General features: G+C 41.7%; 1 protein-coding gene across 14 annotated transcripts in view; it reads left to right on the forward strand.

Moving 5' to 3' along the window:
* Positions 1-25552, forward strand: part of foxp1b (forkhead box P1b) — a 211767-nt gene that overhangs the window by 112348 nt on the left and 73867 nt on the right. For 12 of the 14 annotated variants that reach the window (XM_036983352.1, XM_036983347.1, XM_036983348.1 and 9 more), the window contains one exon: positions 7860-8020. In XM_036983352.1, the coding sequence (XP_036839247.1) occupies positions 7871-8020 (150 nt within the window). In that variant the 5' untranslated portion in view covers positions 7860-7870. Of the gene's footprint in view, positions 1-1347; positions 1527-7859; positions 8021-25552 lie in introns of those variants that run through there. The other 2 variants (XM_036983350.1, XM_036983360.1) reach the window with 2 other exon arrangements.

Below are 25552 nucleotides of genomic sequence, written 5' to 3' on the forward strand. Positions count from 1 at the left end.
GGAAGGGTTAGCTAACATGCTAAGTAGGTTGAAAGTAGCTGAAAAGTTGCTAATTAGCTAAAATGCAAAAGTTGTGTGTGATGAGATTCGAACTTGCAATATTTAGGTTACTAGACAATCGCGTTATACACTACTTTCATTTTGTTATACGTTACTCACCAAAAGTAACATATCATACTAATTTGAATATCCCAGATTTAAGTTTACTATGTTGCATCTAGTCTATGAGACCAGGCTGTGCACCAATACCAGCTAATCAATTCTACAGTCAAATGTTTTTCATTATGTAATCCAACATTTGTACTGGATATGTGTGCAACAAAAGTTCAACAGTCCCCCATTGTTACTATTCCTATCAACTCCCGAGTGGCGCAGTGGTATCAGTGCAAGAGGCATCACTACAGTCCCTGGTTCGAATCCAGGCTGCATCATCTCCGGCCATCCGATAGGGGCGGCGCACAATTGGCCCAGCGTCGTCCGGGGTAGGCCGTCATTGTAAATAAGAATTTGTTCTTAACTGACTTGTCTAGTTAAATAAAGGTTCCGTTTAAAAATCAAGTCTACGCAGACAATTGGATGCATATGTTGGAATTATCAAACATACAGTATGCACCACACAGAATGCACTGCAACTGCCTCTGCAATGCCATGCTGCAAGACAAACGCAGCGTTCCATTTGAAATGAATGTACTTCTGGTATACCAAAACACATTCACACTTAAGGTTTGATCGAGGCTAGAGGAGGCTCTCTTCACCAGCCCACAACACCCTCCTCACCTCCGTCCACCCCCTCTTCGTTCACATTCATGGTGGCCGCCAGGCCAGCAGCTGTAACACACCACCTTAATGCTTCTTCAAATGTCAGGAGAATGACTGTTTGTTTGTCTTGAGTTTTCCCCAGCCATTTATTCTAGCTGGCTCTGCATTTGCATCGACCTTGATTTTCTAAGCCTGGCCCCTTTCTCCTCCCAGAGCCTGTTTACATTAGGCCTGCCCTGAGTGTCACCTATGAAATCTGTTGATCATTCCACCTGGTTAATGTTAAATTGGTCCTGCAAAGAGATGTTTGTTCATAAACACAAACCCCCCCGCTCCCCCTGTTTACTGTAGCCATGGCAGCAATCAGTTATTAAACAAATAGCTGCTTTGTTTGCTGGTGTGAGTGGCTGGTTATCCCCTACAAGGTCTGGAAGGAACTTTTTAAAAAGCTTCTGTTGTGTCTCTGTGAAAAAGGGGTGGAGGGATAGAGGGGAAGCCCTGTTCCTACAATGTTGTAACAGTCGTCTTGAGATATGCTTTTCTTATCTACGACTTTTGGTTGAAGTGGCTGATGAGATTAGAGGCTTGTTTGGTCTCACTGTAAAGTCTCTGTTGGCGGAATGTCATCGGTGCCTTCAGTTTTCCTTCTCGGAGAAGAGAAGGGCGAGGGATTCTTCGTTGAGTGTCAAGCGAGCCCAGATATTGTAGCAGACACTTCTGAGTGATCCACATGGTTCTGGATTACGGAGGCCTAGGCTACGTTTAAGGTAAAAACGAGGGAGGTTCAGGGACCCAGTCCAATTCCGACTGTCTGTTCTGTTCTGCTCAGTCCACTATAGGGGTTATTTTCTTTTAAATGTTTTTTTGGGGTACTATGAGAGGACTTATCACGTTCATTCAACTATTTGTAAACAAGGTTATCAGCACTGGCATTTTTTTTGTTATTCTCATGTTTGTCTTCAGACTTATCTTCATAACATTGAGCCAAAATAAAACTGAACACAAAACTCTCAAAACCTTGAAAACCCATCCAGGGGAAGCATTATGGTGTCGTGCCACCTTGGTGCAAGCTGTTTGTGTTGTCTAGTCTAGCAACCAAGCCTAACCTAAACAGGCAGCATCGAAATGCACCTCTCCCTTTGTCGTCTCCTTTGTCTGTCTTTATCTCTTCCCCAAGAATGTTGTGCTTTTGTTGTGTGCTTGTGTAAACAGGGGCTATGTGAGATCTATGCAAGCCGGAGCAGGTGGCCATGGAGGGTTTTCTGTCATGAGCATTAAAGAAAAACAGAACATGGGGAAAGGTCACGGCACAGCTGCGCAGGCCGACCCTACCTTGGATTGTTGACTGAATCGAGCTCTTGAATTCCAGGCTGCCATGGCGAGGGAAAGGCGTTTGAATTAGATTGAGGCTCGGCGTGGAGCAGTGAGTGGATACGATACGAGACTGACAGGCTTGATTAGCCCTTGGTGCTGTGCCATGCTCTGAACCTGTCTGTTCAGGTGGGCGTTGCATGTGACTGTGTTTTTAATGCACTCCCCATATTAGAGGAACAAAAGCAAAACACCAACAAACAGAAACTCTGACCTTTTTTGATGATCCACTGTTTGTTCCAAACACTTGTTGTGTTTTGCAACCAGACATTCCCCCACCACCCCCCTCCAGAAGAACAGACATCTGATGATCAACAGAGAAGCAAAGCGTCTGTTTTGTGGACCGCCGTTTGCCTCATTCTAATCTCCTGGAATATCAGTCATTTAGAGCTTTTTGTTTTTGTTGTTATATTTAGGGCTGACATGCCTCATAAACAAGCAGGTCTGTTTCTCATGAACTGCCCCCTCATTTCTGTGTGTGTGTGTGTGTGTGTGTGTGTGTGTGTGTGTGTGTGTGTGTGTGTGTGTGTGTGTGTGTGTGTGTGTGTGTGTGTGTGTGTGTTCCAGCCTTGCTAAGTACAGTACCCTTAGCGAGACACTTGACCCATAATTACCCCTGAATATGCATCATTGTATAAATGGATTAAGTAAAATAGCAAGCTATTTGAGTCGTCATCACAGATTGGACCATTCCCTGAGCAAACAAAAAATAAATAAACTAGGGCCCTGTCATGTGGTAGACTAGTTGCCTGTTTCTGCTAGTCTACATGAAGCTTCTGTGCATCTGCCTCAGTGCTGCTCCGATTTAACATTGTTGTCACCAGACAACTCTCCAATAAGTCTCTTTCCTATCTGGTTGATATTTATGATGGATAATGCACATTTCCCATTTTCATTTTTCCCCCCTTTTTTTTGCTTGCAATATTGTAGCTTTGAATTATTATGTGGTAATATTAATGAGAAAGTAGATTTATGGGTTTCATTTGTTTGTCAATTCGAAAATTAATTGGGTGTTAATTTTAGCCGCCCCTCGTCAGTGCCGGTTCCAAGCATGCGCGCATTACTTTGCATTCATTGTAGCCTTCCCCTCCTTTATTGTGGGTCACTAGTTTTGCATACATTAAAATAGCCCCACGGCTCATTCTCTTGATTACTTTTGGAGATGCCATGCATTTGGAAATGTACGCCTTTCCGTTATAATTATGAAAATTTTGCATGGAATGACAGTGCGTGCATAATAGCCATTACTTTCTGCCTTTTATGTAGCTTTGGAGAGAGAGAAAAAAAACAGACTCAGTCAATTCTTTTCTATGTGTGGAAAAACATATTTTATTTGAAAAAGAAGTGGGGGTGAATAACGTCAGCATGTGGTTTATTTCAAATCACATTTCATTTGGCCTGAGAATGTGTGTTTCTAATTGGTGTTTCAGAAGGAAGGGGAGTTTGTATGAGCTGAGCTGAGCAGCCAGGCCCTGCAGATGTAGTTGTAGCCGGCTCCCTCCCATCCCACAGTATTCCTATTGCTCGCTCCTTGTTTAGAAAATCCCATTATGGAGTGAGGCTGTGCCAGACTGAAGGGGTGAGCCGGGTCAACATCTGTCTGGAGAGAGTGGGCCGAGCTGGAGGCTTGAGGACCCAGCCCAGAGCGTCCAATCCAGAGAACACAGCCCATAGCCTCGGCCCAAACTGCAGACAGAGGCAGGGGCTCAGAATGAGATGAGTGGGTGGTGTGACATGACAAATGAACCAATGCAGACCACAGTGTCTGATGAGTCACTGGGATGTTCTGCCTGCAAGAAAAGCAGAGACATCTAAAATTATAGTGCACTATGGTGTTGATTATTATAGTGGTAGCTACTGATTTTGCTACTTGATAATAGTACAGAAATTATTCTTTATTTCAACACAAAAAATAGTAGTGTCTGTAATATTATTTATTGTTGTTGTGATCTTGCTTATTTTCTTTACTCATAATAGATGTGGACATTTGATGTCTGTCAGACAGTGTCCCCAATGGTGGCCCCTCTGCCTTAGGTCTGCTGTGTCTCTTGTTTGGATGGGGATCTCAGGAGACTCAGCCCCTCTGTTGAGTACACATTAACACATACTGGCCTCCCTATTACACGCCTTAAACGCAACATTATAAATCTGCATTTATGCCCATTTTCAACTCCTTTCATGATTAGGCCCAGCGTTTTAAGGGCATTTATTCTGCTTCATATAAATAATTAATCAGCCAAGTTAATTTACTCCTGCCTGACTTGGTCAGCTTCATTAACTTCTCTGGAATTGGGCGACTAGACGTGTCGCCCGCCGCCGCACCAGTGAGGCTTGTGACCAACACAAAAGATGTAAATCTCACCACTGATTTCAGGAATACAGCCCCAGATAAGCATCGGTGTCGTTCGGTTCATACTCATCCCAGGAGAGAGGGGAGGGAGTGGGGGTATGAGCTTGGGGCTGAAGGGTGAGGGAATGTCTGTCTGGGTTTTGTATCACCAAAATCAGAAGCAGTACGGACTTGAAAAATAGAAAATGATGTGTCCAGAATTTTCATGCAAAAGGTACGGCTGAGTAACTGTTTATTAATGGGACTTGCGGCAGCAAACGTCCCACTTTAAATCTTCGTCATGCTTCTTCTTATTATTTTGAACGCTACCCATGCTACACCGTTTAAGCTAGAAACGCAGTTGAAACTTTAAAACGTGTATACCGTTCTGGATTAAGTTGCTTGTGTACAACTTTTTGATATCTTTTATAGTTTTAAACTGTTATTAAGCTTGATGTCCTCCATCCACTTTCATGGGATTTCCTCAGCATTCTAAAGGTCGCATTGTGACATGACTCCCAACATTCTATTCTATTCACTGAAAACAATGTCACTTTTGACAGCTACTCTCCGAATAAATTAGACATCTTAGAAATATTCCTCTACTTCTCTGCCAAATCTGAAATTGGAACAACAATCTATTGGAACAACAATATATTCTACCAATCTAATGATACAGTTGTGTTCACATGAACACATCTTTTTTTTTTTTTTTTTTACTGTTTACTAACAACTGACATTTTGACCACTTTCCTAGCACTTTACACAAAAACTTGAATGTTTTTTTTTTATTTTTAATTTTTATATACTGTACCAGTCAAAAGTTTGGACACACCTTCTCATTCCAGGGTTTTTCTTTATTTTTACTATTTTCTACATTGTAGAATAATAGTGAAGACATATTTTCGTATTTATTTTTTATTTAACCTTTCTTTAACTAGGCAAGTCAGTTACAATGATGGACTATTGAATATGGAATCATGTAGTAACCAAAACAACTGTTAAACTAATATGATGTAACTCTGGGTCTTCCTTTCCTGTGGTGGTCCTCATGAGAGCCAGTTTCATCATAGAGCTTGATGGTTTTTGCGACTGACCGACCTTCATGTCTTAAAGTAATGATGGACTGTCATTTCTCTTTGCTTATTTGAGCTGTTCTTGGCTCTAATGCATTAAGAAGGAAAGAACTTACACACATGAACTTTTAACAAGGCACACCAGTTAATTGAAATGCATTCCAGGTGGCTACCACATGAAGCTGGTTGAGAGAATGTCAAGAGTGTGCAAAGCTGTCATCAAGGCAAAAGGTCATCAAGGCAAAGGGTGGCTACTGTGAATAATCTATAATATAAAATATATTTTGATTTGTTTAACACTTTTTTTGGTTACTACATGATTCCATATGTGTTATTTCATAGTTTTAATGTCTTTGTATTATTATTCTACAATGTAGAAAATAGTACAAATAAAGAAAAACCCTTGAATGAGTAGGTGTGTCAACTTTTGACTGGTACTGTATAAACAAATAAAAAATGTGTTCAAATGCCTCTCCTGTGAAGTAGTGAAGTGTGACGTGCGACATACGCCTGGCTTCCTGAAATGGATCACGTTTGAGACGTGAATGGCCAACATTTCACTACAAAAGGGGAGTTGATTTTCTTTTGCTAACATGTTTCCCAAATTAATTTAGAACGGCATACTAATCACATGACCAATATCTGCACTCTGATTGGAGGATTCCTATAAATTGCCCACTAGGTTGCGCTGCTGATCAAATCTAAATTCCCCAGATTATATAAAGTTTATAATTTTCAATGGAAAAATGTTGCAGCAAACATTGCTGGCAACATTGCTCAGCAATACTGTCCCAGAAAATTGCCAATGCATCATGGCCTAGCATGGAGCTAAGGATAGCCTGTGGCTAAGAACAATGCAGTGTGAAAAGGCCTATTGTGACTTTTGACACAAATCAGTTACTCTGACCACTTTCCCAAAAACTAAGACAAAAACATACGACTTCTATTCAAATCTGAAATATGGATACTTCGGGATTTTGGCAATGAAGCACTTTACCTGCTTCCCCTGAGTCAGATGAACTTGTGGATACCATTGTTATGTATCTGCGACCAGTATGAAGGACATTAGAGGAAGTTTCGCGAGCCAATGATAACTAGCATTAGCACAATGCCTGGTCTTCTATGGTAACAGCTAGCATGCTTTCTAGCTGTTACCATAGACATCCAGTTATTGTGCTAGCTATTGCGCTAACGCCAGTTAGCAACTTCCTTAAAACAGAAGTAGATAAAGGGCTTCATTGCCAAAATACCGAATTCCTTAAAAACAACTGACATTTTATCCACTTTCCCAACAACTTAGACCAAAATGTACTGTGTAGAAAATCTTTGACTTCTTCTGTGTTTTTCAAATCTAAAATCATAACACTTCTTCCATTACCACAAAAATTATTTTAAAGAGCTAAAGCAAGTCCCCAATTTTACTTTATGTTAAATTACCATCTAGTTTATTTAGAAAAATATTGAAATATATGCAATTATAGAGCATATACACTGAGTGTAAAAAACATTATGAACTTTCGACACCTTGTAGAGTCCATGCCCCGACAAACTGAGGCTTTTCTGAGGACAAAATGGGGGGACAATGAGGGCATGGTACTCAATATTAGGAAGCTGTTCTTAACATTTTGTACACTCAGTGTATAGCCCTTTGTAATACAGCATATTCTTCTTTGAAATGAAGTAATAACAGAACATGTTTTGGTAGACTCATGTTGGTGTTAATTGAGCACCCCTGTAGGTTTTCTGTGTTTTCACTCGGTTTTAAAATTGATGTTTCTCGCAGAGATCCTTTGGCAGGTAGGCCCACCCGTTGGCCCTGTTTCCCATTAAAAAGCCATTCTGCAGTGGTTCTTCTGGGACCATACAAGTAAATATACCCATTTCCATAGAAAGTGTTTTGTTTGTGAGGGTGAGTGTTTTCTTGGGCTCCTCTGCTTTGCCTTACTGAGGTTGGGTTCTTCCAAGATGTGTGTTTTTCGATCCCCTGCCTTCTACACAGCCGCGAAGGAGAACACTAACAGAACCTGAGCCATGCTCCTCCCTCCAACCCAGTATGGGCTTGTCATTTGTAAAGTAACTGGTCCGGAAAGACACAACAAGACACTAGTTCGTCACCCAGTGGAAAGAGAGTCTATGAGAGTGTGTGCGTGTGTTTGCTTCGCTGAATACAGTGCAAGCAAACAAACAAGAAACAGACATGCATGAACCAGTAGGAAAACTGGTAATAAAAGTGGACGAAAAGTTTGGCCCGGGTTGAAACGTACTGTGTCCCCTGTACTGTGCCTTGTTTTAGAAGCTTTTTCTCCTACTCTCTGCTCCTTCAGGTTTTGAAGTCATGATGCAAGAATCTGGGACGGAGGCGACAAGCAACGGTCCGGCCAATCAGAACGGAGCAGCGAGCGTGGAGGGCGGAGCCAGGGACGCGAGGCCCGGGAGCGTGACGACCCCGTCGGCAGCTGACCTGATCCATCTCCAGCAGCACCAGGTCAACTAGGTTCCTCTCTTCACACCTGTCGTTATGAACCCATGTGAACAGCAGTCCCTAGCCCACCTCTAAAGTGCCTGTTAATATTTAATCCTGTCCCAAAGTGCATAAACACATTATTATAATCATTTATGTATATTCGAGGGCGTTTTAGATTTTTTTTTAAGAGTTGGGGGGGGGGGGGGGGTGAGTCCTCGCTCAGTGATTGTGTTGTTTGGGTGCGGACATGTTTATTGTAGCATGCAGCATCTGCATTTTGGTGAAATATTTATCAAGGTAGGTCAGCATATTTTAAGTGTGTGGGTGCCACACGATTCTCTGACAGTTTGAGTGCTGTGCTGTCCAATGGGCTGACTGGGTTTTCCCTTGGCTCATTGTAAACACGCCTCACACTCACAACTAATGCCACACTCCTCTGTGTCCGACCAATGAGGCCCAAAGAATGGCGGTAGCTTTATTATTAGTAAAGCCCAAAACATTTTCACCATCTGAGACTTGAGGCAAACAGACAAGCTCTTTCTGTTGGTGTCAGCGTTATGTGTGCCACGCGACAGTGTGTTTAAGGAAACAGCATTGAAAAGATCACTGTGTCTCATGCTATTGTGCCATCACAGAATGACTGGGGTTGTTGTCAGGAGCAGTTTAGTCATGATGTACAGCCTCTTTTGTTGCTGTCTGTTGTCACAGCATATCTATCAACATCGGTATACTGTAAGGTCCCATGCTAAATCATGCATTTTGTCTCAAAGAAAATAATACAATCTTATTCATTTGAAGCACTTATCATGAAAATTAGCCTCTGAACATGTACAGCACATTTGAAGTAATATGCCCAAAATTACATATTTGTTGCAAGCCAGTAACATTAACACCCGCAAAGTTGCAAATGCATGCTTTCCAGCAACTCCAGCAACAATAATAGAAAAACCCAAGTAGACGTAAAAGGATGTACTCTACTTGTGTCTCAGTGTTAGACCTGTAGGCCCACTACTCCACGTAGCTGTCTGTCCCTCCTATCTCCCCTCCATCACTGCTGCTCTAGCTGTCTCCCTCTCTTTTTCCAGCTCAAAACGAATATGTCGTCAGTGAGAAAATCACAGCCATACTGAATTCATTACTGCAGTAGTCACACAAAACCGTGGATAAAATTTCAATAACTGCAAGCCACAGTTGAGTAAACAGTTGCACTGAAACTTAATTCCTGTTGACTTTTCCTTCATTCTTTGCCAGGGGCGCATTCTGATTCGCTCTGCAAAGACAACAGGGGTTACAACTTTGATGAATGTGAGGCAGATGAGAGGGAGAGCAGGGAAGTGTCATGGATGCGCACTTGACACCAAGGAGAGAGAGAAAAAAAATCCTTCTCCCGAGAATAGAGCCAACCATCCAGCAATGGTCTCTATTTTAGTCATATGGAGTGAATAATGATTCTCTCAGATCAGTCATTTATGAAAACAATTTAGAATCAACAACTTTACTCGTGAATTTAATCCTGTATAATTGTTTTCCTGTGCATTTGAATAGCACATGTTTTCTTTCTGTTTGTCCTTTTGAACCAAGCCCATGGTTAATTTCTGTGGCGCACCATGCGGTTGATGATGGGGACGGAGAGAGGAAGGCGGATAGATTCATTGTTCTGTGTGATAAATGGTGCATGGTTTGGGATGAAGGACGAGATGTCTCATTCTCCGCTCCTGACGCTCTCCTTTGATAGGGTACTTACCAGTAGAGGATTCTGGGGGAATGCGCCTGTCTTTTTATTCTCCCATTAGGCTAACCCAGGATTTTCACTCATGCATCATGAACCATGTTAATTGTCGCATGGGCATTAAGATCTTCGCTCAATTACTTGATAACTTTTACTTTTGTGGCATTTTGCAGTCTGTCGTTTCCGTTTTCTTTGCTGGTTGCACTAATATAACCTGACAGACATGTGGGCTTCTGTGTCTTTGTTCTCTGGGAATCATCCAAGACACCATTTCCCTTTTGGTGATGCAGAAATCAATCTAGAATTTTCTCTGACTCGAAGTGCGAATATATCCCCTGAGTCAGGGTGAACAACAAACCTGGGGGTGGCATATCATTTATTCTTATTAGGGAACATAACTATGAAAGACAGTGCTCATTAATAAAGATAGGGGATAAAATAATTGTAATCTGTTTGATCATCTTGATTCTGACAGGGGAATTCATCTTGTCGACCAGTCAGATTTGGGGGAAGTGGACCATAAGCTTGGTTTAAACATCTTTATTAGTAAGTCAAATATTGGGCTGGAATACCTCAACAGCAAGGTGCTCGCATGGCTTATCTAAATCTAAAATTGAAGTAGTTCCCCCTTATTGGCATTTTTTTGGAGAACAAAATCTTTATTCTCTTTTTTCTTTTATGAGAAATAGCTTGAGTATTTATTTGCTCATATTTTAGCAATTTCATCTAGGCTTTTGCCATGTGCAACTTTTATTTGTTGCTTTTGTGTTAGAAAGTCTGGGGATCATTCAGATGTTTCTGCTTGTGCTTTGTTGATGTCGGTTCAGAGATTTTAAATCAGCCCAAACATCTAAAGCCATTCACTGCATGGACATTTTCTGTTTGAACCAAAATGTACCCATTTGGTAGATAAATGTCGGGTAATGTTGTGTCAACCAAACAAAAGGTTTACACCCTATACTTTTTGAATATGACTCCTTTTTTTTTATGTTGTCGCTAAACTTTCTTGCTGCTTGTGCAGAAGTTGTGGTTTTCACCAAGTCCCTTTCATGAGGAAATGAATGATGATAGAAATTATGAAGACAAATATGTAAAAAGGGCTGTGTTTATGCAATAGCTAGAAATGTGTGGCTTTTCGGTTTGTTTTGCTGTTATTGATTTTGCAAGAGGAAGTTCTGATGGCCAAAGGAGAAGTCACATAATAGAACAGACCAGATGCAGCCAGCCACATCAACAGGCAGGCAGTCACAGCGATGACGCGATTGAACATTCAGATACTGCAGTATTTTGTGCTGCTGTTGACTCCATCCAGCACATTCAAGGTCCTACATATACTGCTGTTGGTAGTGATTTATGGTTCATTTAGGCAGTAATCTCTTGCATGTTTGAGCAAAACAATTGATTATTCTGCTAGGAATTGGGTTCAGCTGATATGACTGTGGACTATTAAATATTAATATCCTGTCTCTTAGAAGTGTCCTTTTAATCAAGTTGGAGAGATTCCTTAAATATCATCGTTCCTCAGTGATACAAAATACATTCCAACAATATTCTCAGAAAAAGAACAACAGCCGGATGAATCATTGCTTTTCCTCTATTGCAGAAACATCCATCCAGGCTTTTTTGTCAGACAAATGCTCTAAAGCTTTTTTTGCAAGTCACAAGATAAACCATGATGGGAGTTTGTTCTCCCTCTCTGACGGAGAAGGGCCATCCGTACTGTAGCGTTGCGTGTGCAAAAGGGAGAGACGACACTGGCTCTTCACACGTAACAGCGGAAAGGGCTGAGCAGGCACAGGTTAGCTGTTTGCATAATGCAAACCTTACACGGTCCCTTATGGACATGGTGGAAGACAGAGAGAGAGAGAGAGCGAGCGAGATGTGCGCACACGCATTCAGCTCAGCCTGTCTGTCCGTCGCGTCGCTGAACTCTGCATTGAGGCGCACACACCAGAGGAGGAAGTGCTGAGCGATAAGCAGACTCACATGACTTTCTCCCGTTTCCAGACTACTGTAGGACAGACAGGTACAGTACGGCAGGGCCAGGGCTGCTGAGGCCTCTGTTCTGGTCAGTAGGAGACTACTTAGATGAGAGAGGTTAACAGCATCAGGTCAAAGGAGAGCGCAAAGCAGCCCTCACGCTGCTGGGATGGTTGGCTGCTGATTGTGTGCACTCGACTGTGGAGTTCAGTGGAAGAGAACCACAAGCAGCTTCCTCAGTTGAAATACATTACAAGAAAGGAGAAAACGCTCCTTATCACCACACATTTGAATTGAATTGAGCATCTTTGCGTTTTCTCATGGCTGTATATCTGCTCAGTGCTGCATAGCTAATGCGTATGATAAAGGGCAGGTTTCTCTGTGTGGTTGGTGTCCAAGAGCTATGGCGCATTATTCTCTCAATGTGTTTCCTTGCTGAGGGTTGCTGCACACACACACACACACACACACTCCCCATCTTAGAGAGGATCATGTTGAAAGGATACACACTGCTTTATGTCTGTCAGATCGGGCTAGGGACGGTAGGGGCTGCAACTTATTGTAAATCTGGGGGAACGGATAACATCAGTGTTATGACACTACATATTGCCCTAAATTGCTTTATTGGTAAAATTATAGTGCTCTTCCAATTTGAATAATTTTATGGAATCCCTCACAGAACAGTTTAATTATGTTATCACACAACTCACAACATCTGTCTTTATAGTGGAGCGGATGACAGTTTTATTACAGGCTGAATTTCTTTGGTGGGTTTGGCAATTGACGTGTGATCTGATTAATAATCATACTGATGGAGGTGGAAATTGAACAGTACTGTGCTTGTATGTACAGGTAACTGCCAAAATGATGGAAACACTTGAGTAAATGAGCGATTCAAAGTATACCCAATTGAACACTTAGAGGAGATTCTGGAGCGGCGCCTGAGACGGCGTTCTCCACCTCCATCAGCAAAACGTATCGTGGAATAATGGTGTCGCATCCCTTTAATAGAGTTCCAGACACTTGTTGAATCTATGCCAAGGTGCATTGAAGCTGTTCTGGCTCGTGGTGACCCAACATACTATTAAAACACTTTGTGTTGGGGTTTCCTTTATTTTGTCAGTTACCTGTAGAAAATAAAACTTCATCACTGTTTTTGTCGAGGCCTAAGCCTTCCGCAATTGAACCATATTGCTTTTTGAGTCAAGTTAATTGTTACATGCAATATATTTCTCTCCCAGGGAAAGAGAGATCTGTTTAGTCTAGCATGGTATGACTTCTGAAGCCTTTTGTCATGTCTTGTTTAGTTTTGTTCTTCATGTGTTTTGAAGGTAACCTCAATAGCAGAACCTCTCCCTATGGCTACATTCCAAAATGGCCAGCTCATGAACTCATCTTTTTTGTTGAGTCTACCTCCAGCATGTCCTTTCAGCCCGCCGGGCAAGCAGCAGCAGAAAGAGATGAAGTACACGTTGCCATACCCCCGAGTTTAAAATAGTTGACTGTTCCATGGGTTGACATCCTGTTTACACCCCCTCCCCGACCTGTTTCATGTGGGCAGGCGGGGGAGGGGGGGTCTGAGGAGTTGTTTCACAATGAGGTAATCAGAGAGCCTCTTCACTTCCCCCATGCCCCAACAAGACAGCGGCGCTGCAAGGTAAGTCATTCACTACTGTACTGCAGCTCACCCCGGCCACATGAAAAGAAACATGGGGGATAATGGATTTCAGGTCAAACAGTCAGCGCCTGGAAAAAGACATTAAAGGAGGAGTTAGCGGTGTGTGCGTGCGTGTGTGTGTAGGGGAGGGGGTGTAGTAGAGGGGAAGGTGTATTGTTGTGCATCCCGTATTTATCAGGATGATGTAACGGTGCTCCCCTCCCCCTTCACCCCTCCACGCCCCTCTTTAAAGAAAGCCCTCAGAAGTGTGTTATGTTGGGTCAGTGTGGCCACTGCTTCCTATGTAAATGATGCGCCTGTATGCTGGTATCATTAGGAAGCGTGAAGTGGCTCTCATTGTGTGGCGCCCGGATGGTCTTTGATGGCGTGTCTGTGTGTTAGTGCTGAAGAGGGGAACTCTAAACTTCTGAGCAGGTGTCTGGAGCAGCTGGTGTGGAGAGGCAGACAGGGAAACACGTCTGTATTGGTTCAGTGTTCAATGGCTTATTGGAAGGGCTGAACCGTTGCGAGGGTTTTTGACTAAATGCATAATACCCGCATACCCACAAACCTACCCCTCAAACCCCACATGTTCACAGTCAAGACACGCATATGCACACACACACACACACACACACACACACACACACACACACACACACACACACACACACACACACGTGCTCAGGCACACACACACACACACACACACACACACACACTGGTATTGGTCTGTTTTTGTTGAGCAGATTGTGTGTTTAGCGGTGTAAACAAGTAACCGCTTTAACAGGGGACTCAGGAGGCTTGGGTTGGGAAAGTACAGGCCTTAACATGAAAGGTTTTAATAGCCATAGTCAAAACACTGTTTAAACAAAACCCGTTATTCAGTGGAATGGAATGTTTACATCGAGTTGAATAATAATGCCTTTTTCGGAGAAACTAGTCTTTTAGGATGGCCAATTTGGCCCAATTTATTAGGGATCAAGTTAAAGATACACAAGTCGTCTTGGGAAAACATTTAAGCACAGGGCTTATACATTTTTAATGAGAGCTCTACTTTAAAAACTTCATAGAATTAATATGTATCAGGAAAGTATTTTCTCCACAGAAAACTTCTGGGTAATTAATATTCATAGGCTGTGCATGTTAACACCCCCAATGCAAGTGCAATGTAGATCCAATTAACATAGAATGGGCCCTAAGGATTTGGCAGATAAGGTTTAAACGAGGTATTGAAATTGAAACTGGGGCTTTCTCCCAATAAAACACTTATTTGTTTCAATAAAACCCTAATCCTTGTAGCTTCATTCGTCTCAGATTAAGGCATTTATTGGGGCTCCAGAGGCCACAATAGTACACAGATAGAGAGGGTGTATATGTGTGTATTGGGGGTGGGGGTGGGGGAGGGCATTACCAATCGAGAGAGTAGCCTGCTAATGCAAAAGCGGTGTAGTGAAACTGTCTTTTTTATGTCTTATTCATAATCTACACGCATCACTGTAGATAACAGACGTCAATGTTCATTCACGCCGTCAGACCTCAGTGCTGAGACTGGGCAGGCTGGGCCCAGGTGACAGAGAGGGAAGAGCTGGAGACTGGAGGGGAGCAAAGTGATGGCAGCAAAACGCCTGTTTACTCCTGCCAGGCGTCTGTTAGCACGCAGGCCTGTGATATTGCTCCCCAGAGCACCTTGTGAGGAATGTGCCTGCCGCGTGTTTCTTAAAGGCCCAGTGCAGTCAAAATTATTTTCTTTTTTTCGTGTGTTTTGTATCATATTGTACGGCAGCTGATGAAACTAACACTTTAAAAGTGTGAAACAATGTAATCAGTGTTATTTCCTGATAGCATTTTCAGGAAATTGCCACTATCTACACAGGACCTTCTAATCAGCAGATTTGCATGGGCAGGAGGTTCAGCTTTCCATGGTGACATCACCATGTGTTAAATTGGATAATATACCAATAACAAAGAGAGTTCCAAACCTCTCTGCCAATAACAGCTAGTTTTCAGTTTTCCCTTCCCAACTCGGATCACTCCTAAACAGTCCTAGCAAAATTATTGCTTGAGAAGCAGTTTTTTAATGGAAATCTATTACAGTAAGGTGCTTAATTGTTACCCAGAAATTATTTGATATTGAAATGAAAACGGCTGCATCGGGCCATTAACCCTGTCAGTCCAGAGACCCCAGCAAAACTAATATTTTCATTTACAGTTGAAGTCGGAAGTTTTCATACATCTTAGCCAAATACATTTAAAAATGAGTTAAAACTCCCTGTTTTAGGTCAGTTAGGATCACCACTTTATTTTAAGAATGGGAAATGGCAGAATAACAGTAGAGAGATTGATTTATTTCAGCTTTTATTTCTTTCATCACATTCCCAGTAAGTCAGAAGTTTACATACTCTCAATTAGTATTTGGTAGCATTGCCTTTAAATTGTTTAACTTGGGTCAAACGTTTCAGGTAGCCTTCCACAAGCTTCCCACAATAAGTTGGGTGAATTTTGGCCCATTCCTCCTAACTGAGTCAGGTTTGTAGGCCTCCTTGCTCGCACACGCTTTTTCAGTTCTGCCCACAAATGTTCTATAGGATTGAGGTCAGGGCTTTGTGATGGCCACTACAATACCTTGACTTTGTTGTCCTTAAGCCATTTTACCACAACTTTGGAAGTATGCTTGGGGTCATTGTCCATTTGGAAGACCCATTTGCGACCAAGCTTTAACTTCCTGACTGATGTCTTGAGATGTTGCTTCAATATATCCACATAATTTTCCTGCCTCATGATGCCATCTATTTTGTGAAGTGCACCAGTCCCTCTTGCAGCAAAGCACCCCCACAACATAATGTTGCCTCCCCTTTTTCCTCCAAACATAACGATGGTCATTATAGCCAAACAATTCTATTTTTGTTTCATCAGACCAGAGGACATTTCTACAAAAAGTATGATCTTAATCCCCATGTGCAGTTGCAAACCGTAGTCTGACTTTTTTTTAATGGCGGTTTTGAAGCAGTGGTTTGTTCCTTTCAGGTTATGTCGATATAGGACACATTTTACTGTGGATATAGATACTTTTGTACCTGTTTTCTCCAGCATCTTCACAAGGTCCTTTGCTGTTGTTCTGGGATTGATTTGCACTTTTCGCACCAAAGTGCGTTCATCTCTAGGAGACAGAACGCGTCTTCTTCCTGAGCGGAATGACGGCTGTGTGGTCTTATTGTGTTTACACTTGCGTACTATTGTTTGTACAGATGAACGTGGTACCTTCAGGCGTTTGGAAATTGCTCCCAAGGATGAACCAGACTTATGGAGGTGTACAATGTTTTTTCTGATGTCTTGGCTGATTTATTTTGATTTTCCCATGATGTCAAGCAAAGAGGCACCAAGGTAGGCCTTGAAATATATCCACAGGTACACCTCCAATTGACTCAAATTATGTCAGTTAGCCTATCCGAAGCTTCTAAAGCCATGACATTATTTTCTGGAATTTTCCAAGCTGTTTAAAGGGCTAGGCGCCTCGTCAGCAGGACACCTGTCTGCAACTATGTGAGCTTATTACAGTATTATAGACACTATGTCCTGGGATTACCTATGATCTTCTATGTAGAAGAACCGCTTACCTTCTAATGGCTGTTGTGTAGCTCGTGAGCGTCATAAACATGTTACATGTGCGTGTTCATGAGCGTCTCAGCTTTTCATAGATAGCTTTTAGTAGTTTGTAGATCAAACCATTCGGACTCTTCAGACGTTTTTGTAAAAAACATTTTTAAAAAACGGCCCCGGACCCCTTCAGGATCCGCCCTTGTTTCACAAACATCGCTCTAGCTCAGCTCCCGTTAATCACACAGACTAATGGTTGGTATGCAGAAGAAATAGAAAAAACACCATGTTTAAAAGGGGTTAGAAGTCCAAATCACACTGGCGTTATGGTGGGACTCATTGGGTTAAAGGGCTCAGAATGCCTCTAAATGGTTTAGCTGCCAAATGGTGATGAAGGTGCTTGAGAAAGAACCAGAGAGATTTTTCTATTATCTCCCCCACCTTCTTGTTTCCCTGCTCTACACATCAATTCTCTCTGTCGAAGAATAGAGCAGTGAGCTTTTTTTGTGTGACTTTTGAACCTCCTTGGTTAGTAACATTGGGAGTGCAGAGGCTTTGGGAAATCCTTTTTTAAAATGTTTAACCCGTTACACCACTGACAGTCTCCCCAGCATCGCTAGCTATGATCCTAATGCTTATGCTGCACTCACTAGCTGGGAAATGGCCTCCGTAGGATGGGCCATAAAAATGAGCAGCACAGACGTGTGTCGGCTTCATTCAGCACAGTCACTATGCTGTGCTGTAAAGGAGATACATGGCGAACTGACCTTGGTCTCTACACGCGTGACGTTAGGATCTCAATAAACGTAGAGGCTGTTAGTGGTGGTAAGGAGACCACCTTTCTCAGGGTTTGTATGGTGGCAGGTTATGAGTAGTGGAATGGACAATGAGACATTATTAAGTCTGTATTCAACATGATTTTCCCTTGCTATCATGAAAAGACAATATGACAAATAACTGACTCCTAAAATCAATTGATTACCTATAGAGGTAAATATATGTCTGTGTGAACCCTCACTCTGCCTCCTTTCAGAGCACATTGGATGATTTGACTTGTCTCGTCTCCCATCGATGTATGTATCAGTGATTTAATAATGACCTCCGATGCGTTCGGGAGTGACGTGGCCTCTATTTGAGAGAAAAATGGCGAGGGGCCTGCGTGTGCAGCTGAATGGTTGTATACCATTTAGAGAATGATATGTTGCGTCTACGATGTGACGTCTCATCATAAAGAAAAGTGATGGCACCCCAGCATCCTGTGAATGACGGCTGCCATAAATAGTCACCCACAGCACCACCAGTATAAATCCTCATTCGCTCTTTCTCTCTCTCTTAAAAAAAGATATATATTATTTAAATGGACAAATAAAAACAAATGTTTTCTCCACTGTGAGGATGCCGGGCGGGAGCCCCTCTGGAACACAGGGATGCATGTTGTGTTGTGTTGCTTTCTAGCTGTGGGCTCCACTGCGCTGTTGTTATTTAGTTGTTTACAATCTCTGACATGATGTAATGAGATGGCTGTGAAAGTACTAGCCAGTAAATGGCACAGAAAATAAGACAGGGCTTTATGCTTGTTTCTCCTCTTTTTTCTTCCCGTTTTCTCCCTCACTGGGAATATGTTCTGCATTATACTAAAGGAACATGAGCCTTGAATATAGGAAACTCGTTTTTGCGTTAGGTGCTCCCCGGAGGTAGGGGGAAAATATCATGTCCCTGTGTGAAATGCGAATGTGAAATCTAGCAGAAAGAAATATTTATGACCATTTTCTGCTTGATTAGAGCTGGCTGACATGCATTAGGATACAGGGGCTGGACAAAAAGGAGCGCTTCTTCTGGGAAAATGTTTAAAAGAGTTGTTTAGAGCCCTACCTGTCTGTCCGTCTGTCTGTCTGCTCGGGTGAAGGGAGAGCATGGGAACGGCAGTGGGGTATGTCCATGTCCAACAAGAGTCATCTGGGAGGGATTCATACGGTAGGGAAGTGACAGGCTCCATCAGTACCATGCTCCAGAGAGATAGGATGCTGTCAGCTGCCATCCAGCTACAGGTAAACTAACTGTCACCCACTAGTCACACAACACGTACAGTGCCAGTCAAAAGTTAAAATAAATACACACATATACACACACACACACACATACACACATACACACATACACACATACACACATACATACATACATACATACATACATACATACATACATACATACATACATACATACATCCAGTACCAGTAAAAAGTTTGGACACACCTAGTCATTCCAGGGTTTTTCTTTATTTTTACTTTTTTCTACATTGTAGAATAATAGTGAAGACGTCAAAACTATGAAATAACACATAGACACACACACACGTAGTAACCAAAACAATTGTTAAACAAATTATATTCTTCACTATTATTCCACAATGTAGAAATTAGTAAAAATAAAGAAAAATCATTGAATGAGTAGGTGTGTCCAAACTTTTGACTGGTGCTGTACATATACATATATATTTATTAGACTTTTGACTGGTACTGTGTATTTACATAACTATTTATTAGACTTTTGACTGGTACTGTATATTTACATAACTATTTATTAGACTTTTGACTGGTACTGTATATTTACATAACTATTTATTAGACTTTTGACTGGTACTGTATATTTACATAACTATTTATTAGACTTTTGACTGGTACTGTACATATACATAACTATTTATTAGACTTTTGACTGGTACTGTGTATTTACATAACTATTTATTAGACTTTTGACTGGTACTGTACATATACATATATATTTATTAGACTTTTGACTGGTGCTGTATATTTATATATATATTTATTAGACTTTTGACTGGTACTGTATATTTACATAACTATTTATTAGACTTTTGACTGGTACTGTATATTTATATATATATTTATTAGACTTTTGACTGGTACTGTATATTTACATAACTATTTATTAGACTTTTGACTGGTACTGTATATTTACATAACTATTTATTAGACTTTTGACTGGTACTGTATATTTACATAACTATTTATTAGACTTTTGACTGGTGCAGTACATATACATAAATATTTATTAGACTTTTGACTGGTACTGTATCTTCTCAACATCTACATTTGTCACACTAGAACATTAATAGAACGTGGAATAGATTGCTCTGTCAATATTCACGACACAAAGCAATTTTATGCTGTTATTTTTTTGTTAAATTTTTTTTAAATCATGATTTGTATTTCACATAAACGTTAAACTGGCATATAAAACCTAAAGGGCCTTTGTCTGTCTGTATAATGTAGTTGTGTGGACATTTACAATGCACAAGCTATCTTGTTTTATGCAATTGTGTGTGTGTGTGTGCAGGTGTTGCCAGTGTTCATATGCAAACACATTGCTGTGGCTGATACTTCTGGAAGTGTGTTAATGCGTGTGTGTGTGTGAGAGAGAGGCAGTCATTTCCCTAATGTCTGCACTTATCGACACAACTTCCTCCCATATAACAATCCCCACTACTCCACTTGTGTAATATTCTTCATAATTATGCAAGCAGTCAATTTTCTTTTTGTCATGCCTCAGATAAACATTTGTGTAATCATTGCCGCTTGTAACAGGCTAATCCGTGTTGTGACATTATGGCATATACATGCCAATGTTATAAACAATCTGTTAATTACTATATTGATGCAATTGTTGTTTTCCATAAGCAACATTCCCTGGCAACCATTGGATTATGTCTGTTATTGAGGATATGACTGGCTAAAAGGCACAGGTCTTAAAGCCATTTCCTATAGACGGGTTAGCCGACAACTTGACAAAAACTTTGCGCACGCTTCAATGGGGCAGAAGTCCATGTGTTTTTGTGATTCTGATGGCGAGATGGCTGGCAACAATAACAAGAAGCTGCCATTTGGGGAATCGTACGTGGCTTGTTTCAGCTAGTTTTATTTCGTTCTTGATACCATGTCTTGTTTAGATTTTTACGTCTATACTGAAATATAGACGTCTATACTGAAATGGCAAAAATCCGCTAGCTAGCTAGCTAACTAATAACTGTAATGATGTATTTGAGAGATAACAAGTGCTCATTGTGGAAACGCATTCATGTTTTCAATGAACATTGGAGACAAAGTAAAGTTTACATGTTTCAACAATCTAAGCCAACCCCATATGTTTTGCCCCATGGTTGCGCACACAACAGTTTGGTTGTTAAACGACCAACACATGTATATATCAGATAAGTAAAAAATCGAGAGTATGATTTATAAAAAAACAAATATCTCTGCGGATATTTAATAATTGTGCCCATGGATAGCCAAGGTCCCTTATTAAACATTAACACGCAAAAGAAAGTTAGAATCAGAAAGATGGTATTTTGAATTGGATAAATATGAAGCATAAATATAGAGCTCTGAATTACCAGCCCTTATCTGCAGTCTAAACACTATACTCATTTTTCCTCATTGCTAAATGCAAACGTAGTAACCTCCATGAAAACGTTCATGCATGTCATTAAATCTGTTTAAGGAATTACATCTACATCTGCATTGCTTGCTCTTTGGGGTTTTAGGCTGGGTTTCTGTATAAGCGCTTTGTGACAACCGCAGATGTAAAAAGGGCTTTATAAAATACATTTGATTGATTGATGTGAAATGTCAGTTTGAGGAGTACCTACCAGGATTGTGTCTTTAATTGGTATGTAATTGTGGTAGACGGACAAGTTAGATTTTTTTAATACACGCTCTGATAATTAATTTAAAACTTGTCTTCAGCATAGAAATGCTTGGCGCCTTGATCTGTACAAGAGAGGCAACAGCGGTGTCACACAGTGTCATGTATTACCCTTGCTCCCAGAACAAGAGGCGCTGTGCCTTTAAGAGGAAGCTAAGATCCACCTGGACTTCTCTCTCTCTCTCTGCTGTCTTCATCACTTTGCTCACGTCCAGATAATATCATCTTCATCCCAGATAGCTGTGGCACAGGGGAACTGCATTGGTTGATCAAATTTGGCTTGGCTAACACTGCCATCTCCTCCCCCAGAAGCGAGGGGCTGTGCCTGGAATGCGCGGCAGAGCCGAGCCACGGTGTGGTGATTGATTGATTCTGCCTGTCACAGGACAAGATAACCGCATCAGTAAATACTCTGTACTCCTCAGCCTCCCCCTGCACAATCACAACCGAGGGCATCACCGGGGCTACAGCACACTGATGCATGTTGGGAATTCATTGCGGTGTTCTATTGCGTCAGGGGAGGGTCTATGTGAGCTCCACCAGCTATGTTTGTTTAGTCCATTTCCTGCTTTACCCTTTCAAACCAGGGTTATGGTATACATAGGAACTTCAACACATATTTAACATGCACACATACTGAACCAGTATGAGGGGATTTTGAATAAAGTTACAACATTTGTTTTTTTCCCTCCATTTGATGAGAGGTCCCGAGCCGGTGCTTCAGTATCACCATATTTGCTAATCTCCATGAGTTCACTTGAAATTGTCCTTTGAGTTCAGGCAGTTGAACCTGTCTATTTTGTGCTGTATTTGTCTATATCTTGGAGTGACTTTGTACTCCCCGCCGTCGCTCTCAAGTGCAATGAACACAATAAGTATTGTCCTTATCTAAAGAGCAAAATCAAGATGGGGTTCAACGGCCTGTGGGTTATTTGCGGTTGATTTGGTGAGGAAAGAAAAGAGACTGGGAAATGGACACCCATCTCTCATTACCTCCCTCGCCATAGAGTGAGAGAGAGAGAGAGAGCGAGAGAATGGAGAAAAATATTTTAATCACGAGAGGGCTGTGTTTCTAATGTAAAAGTGTCAAAGAGTGATGTGTGAAATTGAGAAACGGCCAGTTGGATTAGGGGGTGAGGAGTGTTCCCTTCCCTCTGCTCTCTCCCACAGCCTGGGTCACTGCTACAGAGCCAACACTACCTGTAGTGGAATAACCTACAGTGCTTGCATATTAGCTAGCTTATTCCACCAAATGTCTCATTTGTTTGTTACTTTCATCTACAGTATTTGTTACGTAGATCCATCCATGAAGCACTGGTGCAGTATAACATGAGACAGCATCTCGTGATTCTATATAATGTCTTTCCTAGCTCTACGTTGGTATATCCCATAGATAAAGGGCCTGCTGTCCCTTGCCCTCTGCTCTGTGCAGTACATGATAGAGAATCCAACAACAGCATGTCTTTGCTTCTCTCCCAGTCTTCCAGCATCTCTCTGGGCCAGGTCTGGCTGGAGGAGAGAACAGAAAAGGATCTCTTCCTGGCAGGTGGACTGTACTGTGGGGAGCTGCAGCTTCTGCCTTTTCGCTGACTCGCCACCGAGCTAGAGGGGAAAAATTGATGTTTATACACAGAAGTGTGTGTGTTCTATTTAAACCACCTGAGCTCTAGCCAGAATGCCGGTTTTGCCCCATATTTCAAACAGATGTTGAGGAGGTGAAGAAAGCCTTGAGAGTCCCGCAATCAAAATAATTATCTTAACAGCTGCATGTTTACAAAGTGTTTATGCAATATTCTGCAGTGTGTCTCACTGGGGTGGAACTCGTGTGTTAAAACACAATACATAACCCCACCTATTCATATTTAAACACCTTTTGAGGGTGCCAATTTGACAATATTTATGTGTAAAGCAGTATCATTTATATAACGAACACCCTTGCAGAATAGCTAATTTATTTTGCTATGATGCATAGTCACAGATCACAAGTTTGTGTGCCACTCCTCACTGTCTCACCACATCCCCTCCAGTCCTGCTACTGTAAATACCTAAGTCCCCCCCCTGCTGTCTGTCTCACCTGCACAGCATGAATCACAGGAGACGCCATGCACAGGCAGGCGGGCGGGGGGTGGGTCCTCTTTGATGGGCAGGTTGAGAAGTTATAGGAGAGCTGTAGCCATGGGGCAGCTTTGCCTTACTTTGTCCTGCTGCCAAACCCCAGTCACTGCTAGCTGCACTGGGATACTGATGCACTAGCTCAACTAAATTATTGACATACAGTTTTTATACAGAATTAAATCTTGGCTTTTGGAGAGCATGTGTGCTGTATAGATACTCTAGTATCTGGAGGAATAGTTTGATATTACATTGCGTTCTAGTGATAGGTGCTAACATGGCTTCATCAATAAGTGCATCGATGACGTCGTCCCCACAGTGACCGTACGTACATGGATTACAGGCAGCACTGAGCTAAAGGCTAGAGCTGCCGCTTTCAAGGAACGGGACTCTAACCCGGAAGCTTATAAGAAATCCCGCTATGCCCTCAGACGAACCATCAAACAGGCAAAGCGGAAATACAGAACTTAGATTGAGTCGTACTACAACAGCTCTGACGCTCGTCGGATGATGTGGCAGGGCTAGCCAACCATTACAGACTACAAAGGGAAGCACAGCCGAGAGCTGCCCAGTGACACGAGCCTATCAGATGAATTAATCTCTAGCGACGAGCAATCCCGTATCCGGGATCTTAAGTATAGCCTCAAGCTCATTAGCATAATGCAACGTTAACTATTCATGAAAATCGCAAATGAAATGAAATAAATATACTGGCTCTCAAGCTTAGCCTTTTGTTAACAACACTGTCATCTCAGATTTTCAAAATATGCTTTTCAACCATAGCAAAACAAGCATTTGTGTAAGAGTATTGATAGCTAGCATAGCATTAAGCCTAGCATTCAGCAGGCAACATTTTCACAAAAACAAGAAAAGCATTCAAATAAAATCATTTACCTTTGAAGAACTTCGGATGTTTTCAATGAGGAGACTCTCACTTAGATAGCAAATGTTCAGTTTTTCCAAAAAGATTATTTGTGTAGGAGAAATCGCTCCGTTTTGTTCATCACGTTTGGCTGAGGAAAAAACCCGAAAATTCAGTCATTAAAACGCGAACTTTTTTCCAAATTAACTTCATAATATCGACAGAAACATGGCAAACTTTGTTTAGAATCAATCCTCAAGGTGTTTTTCACATATCTATTCGATGATAAGTCACTCGTGGCAGTTTAGTTTCTCCTCTCTTCAAAATGGAAACATGCACGCACCTGGAGATTACGCATAGTTTCGACGGAGGACACCAGGCGGGACACCTGGTAAATGTAGTCTCTTATGGTCAATTTTCCAATGATATGCCTACAAATACGTCACAATGCTGCAAACACCTTGGGGAAACGACAGAAAGTGTAGGCTCATTCCTTGCGCATTCACAGCCATATAAGGAGACATTGGAACACAGCGCCTCCAAAATCTGGGGTACTTCCTGTTTGAAATGTCATCTTGGTTTCGCCTGTAACATCAGTTCTGTGGCACTCACAGATAATATCTTTGCAGATTTGGAAACGTCAGAGTGTTTTCTTTCCAAAGCTGTCAATTATATGCATAGTAGAGCATCTTTTCGTGACAAAATATCTTGTTTAAAACGGGAACGTTTTCCATCCAAAAAATGAAATACTGCCCCTAGAGTTTCAAGAGGTTAAACTACTTCCACGCTCGCTTCGAGGAAGATAAATAACACTGAAACGTGCATGAGAGCACCAGCTGTACCGGAAGACGGTGTGATCACGCTCTCCGTAGCCGATCTTTAGACAGTTCA

The sequence above is a fragment of the Oncorhynchus mykiss genome, chromosome 7 (assembly GCF_013265735.2).
Source record: "Oncorhynchus mykiss isolate Arlee chromosome 7, USDA_OmykA_1.1, whole genome shotgun sequence".
NCBI lineage: Eukaryota > Metazoa > Chordata > Actinopteri > Salmoniformes > Salmonidae > Oncorhynchus > Oncorhynchus mykiss.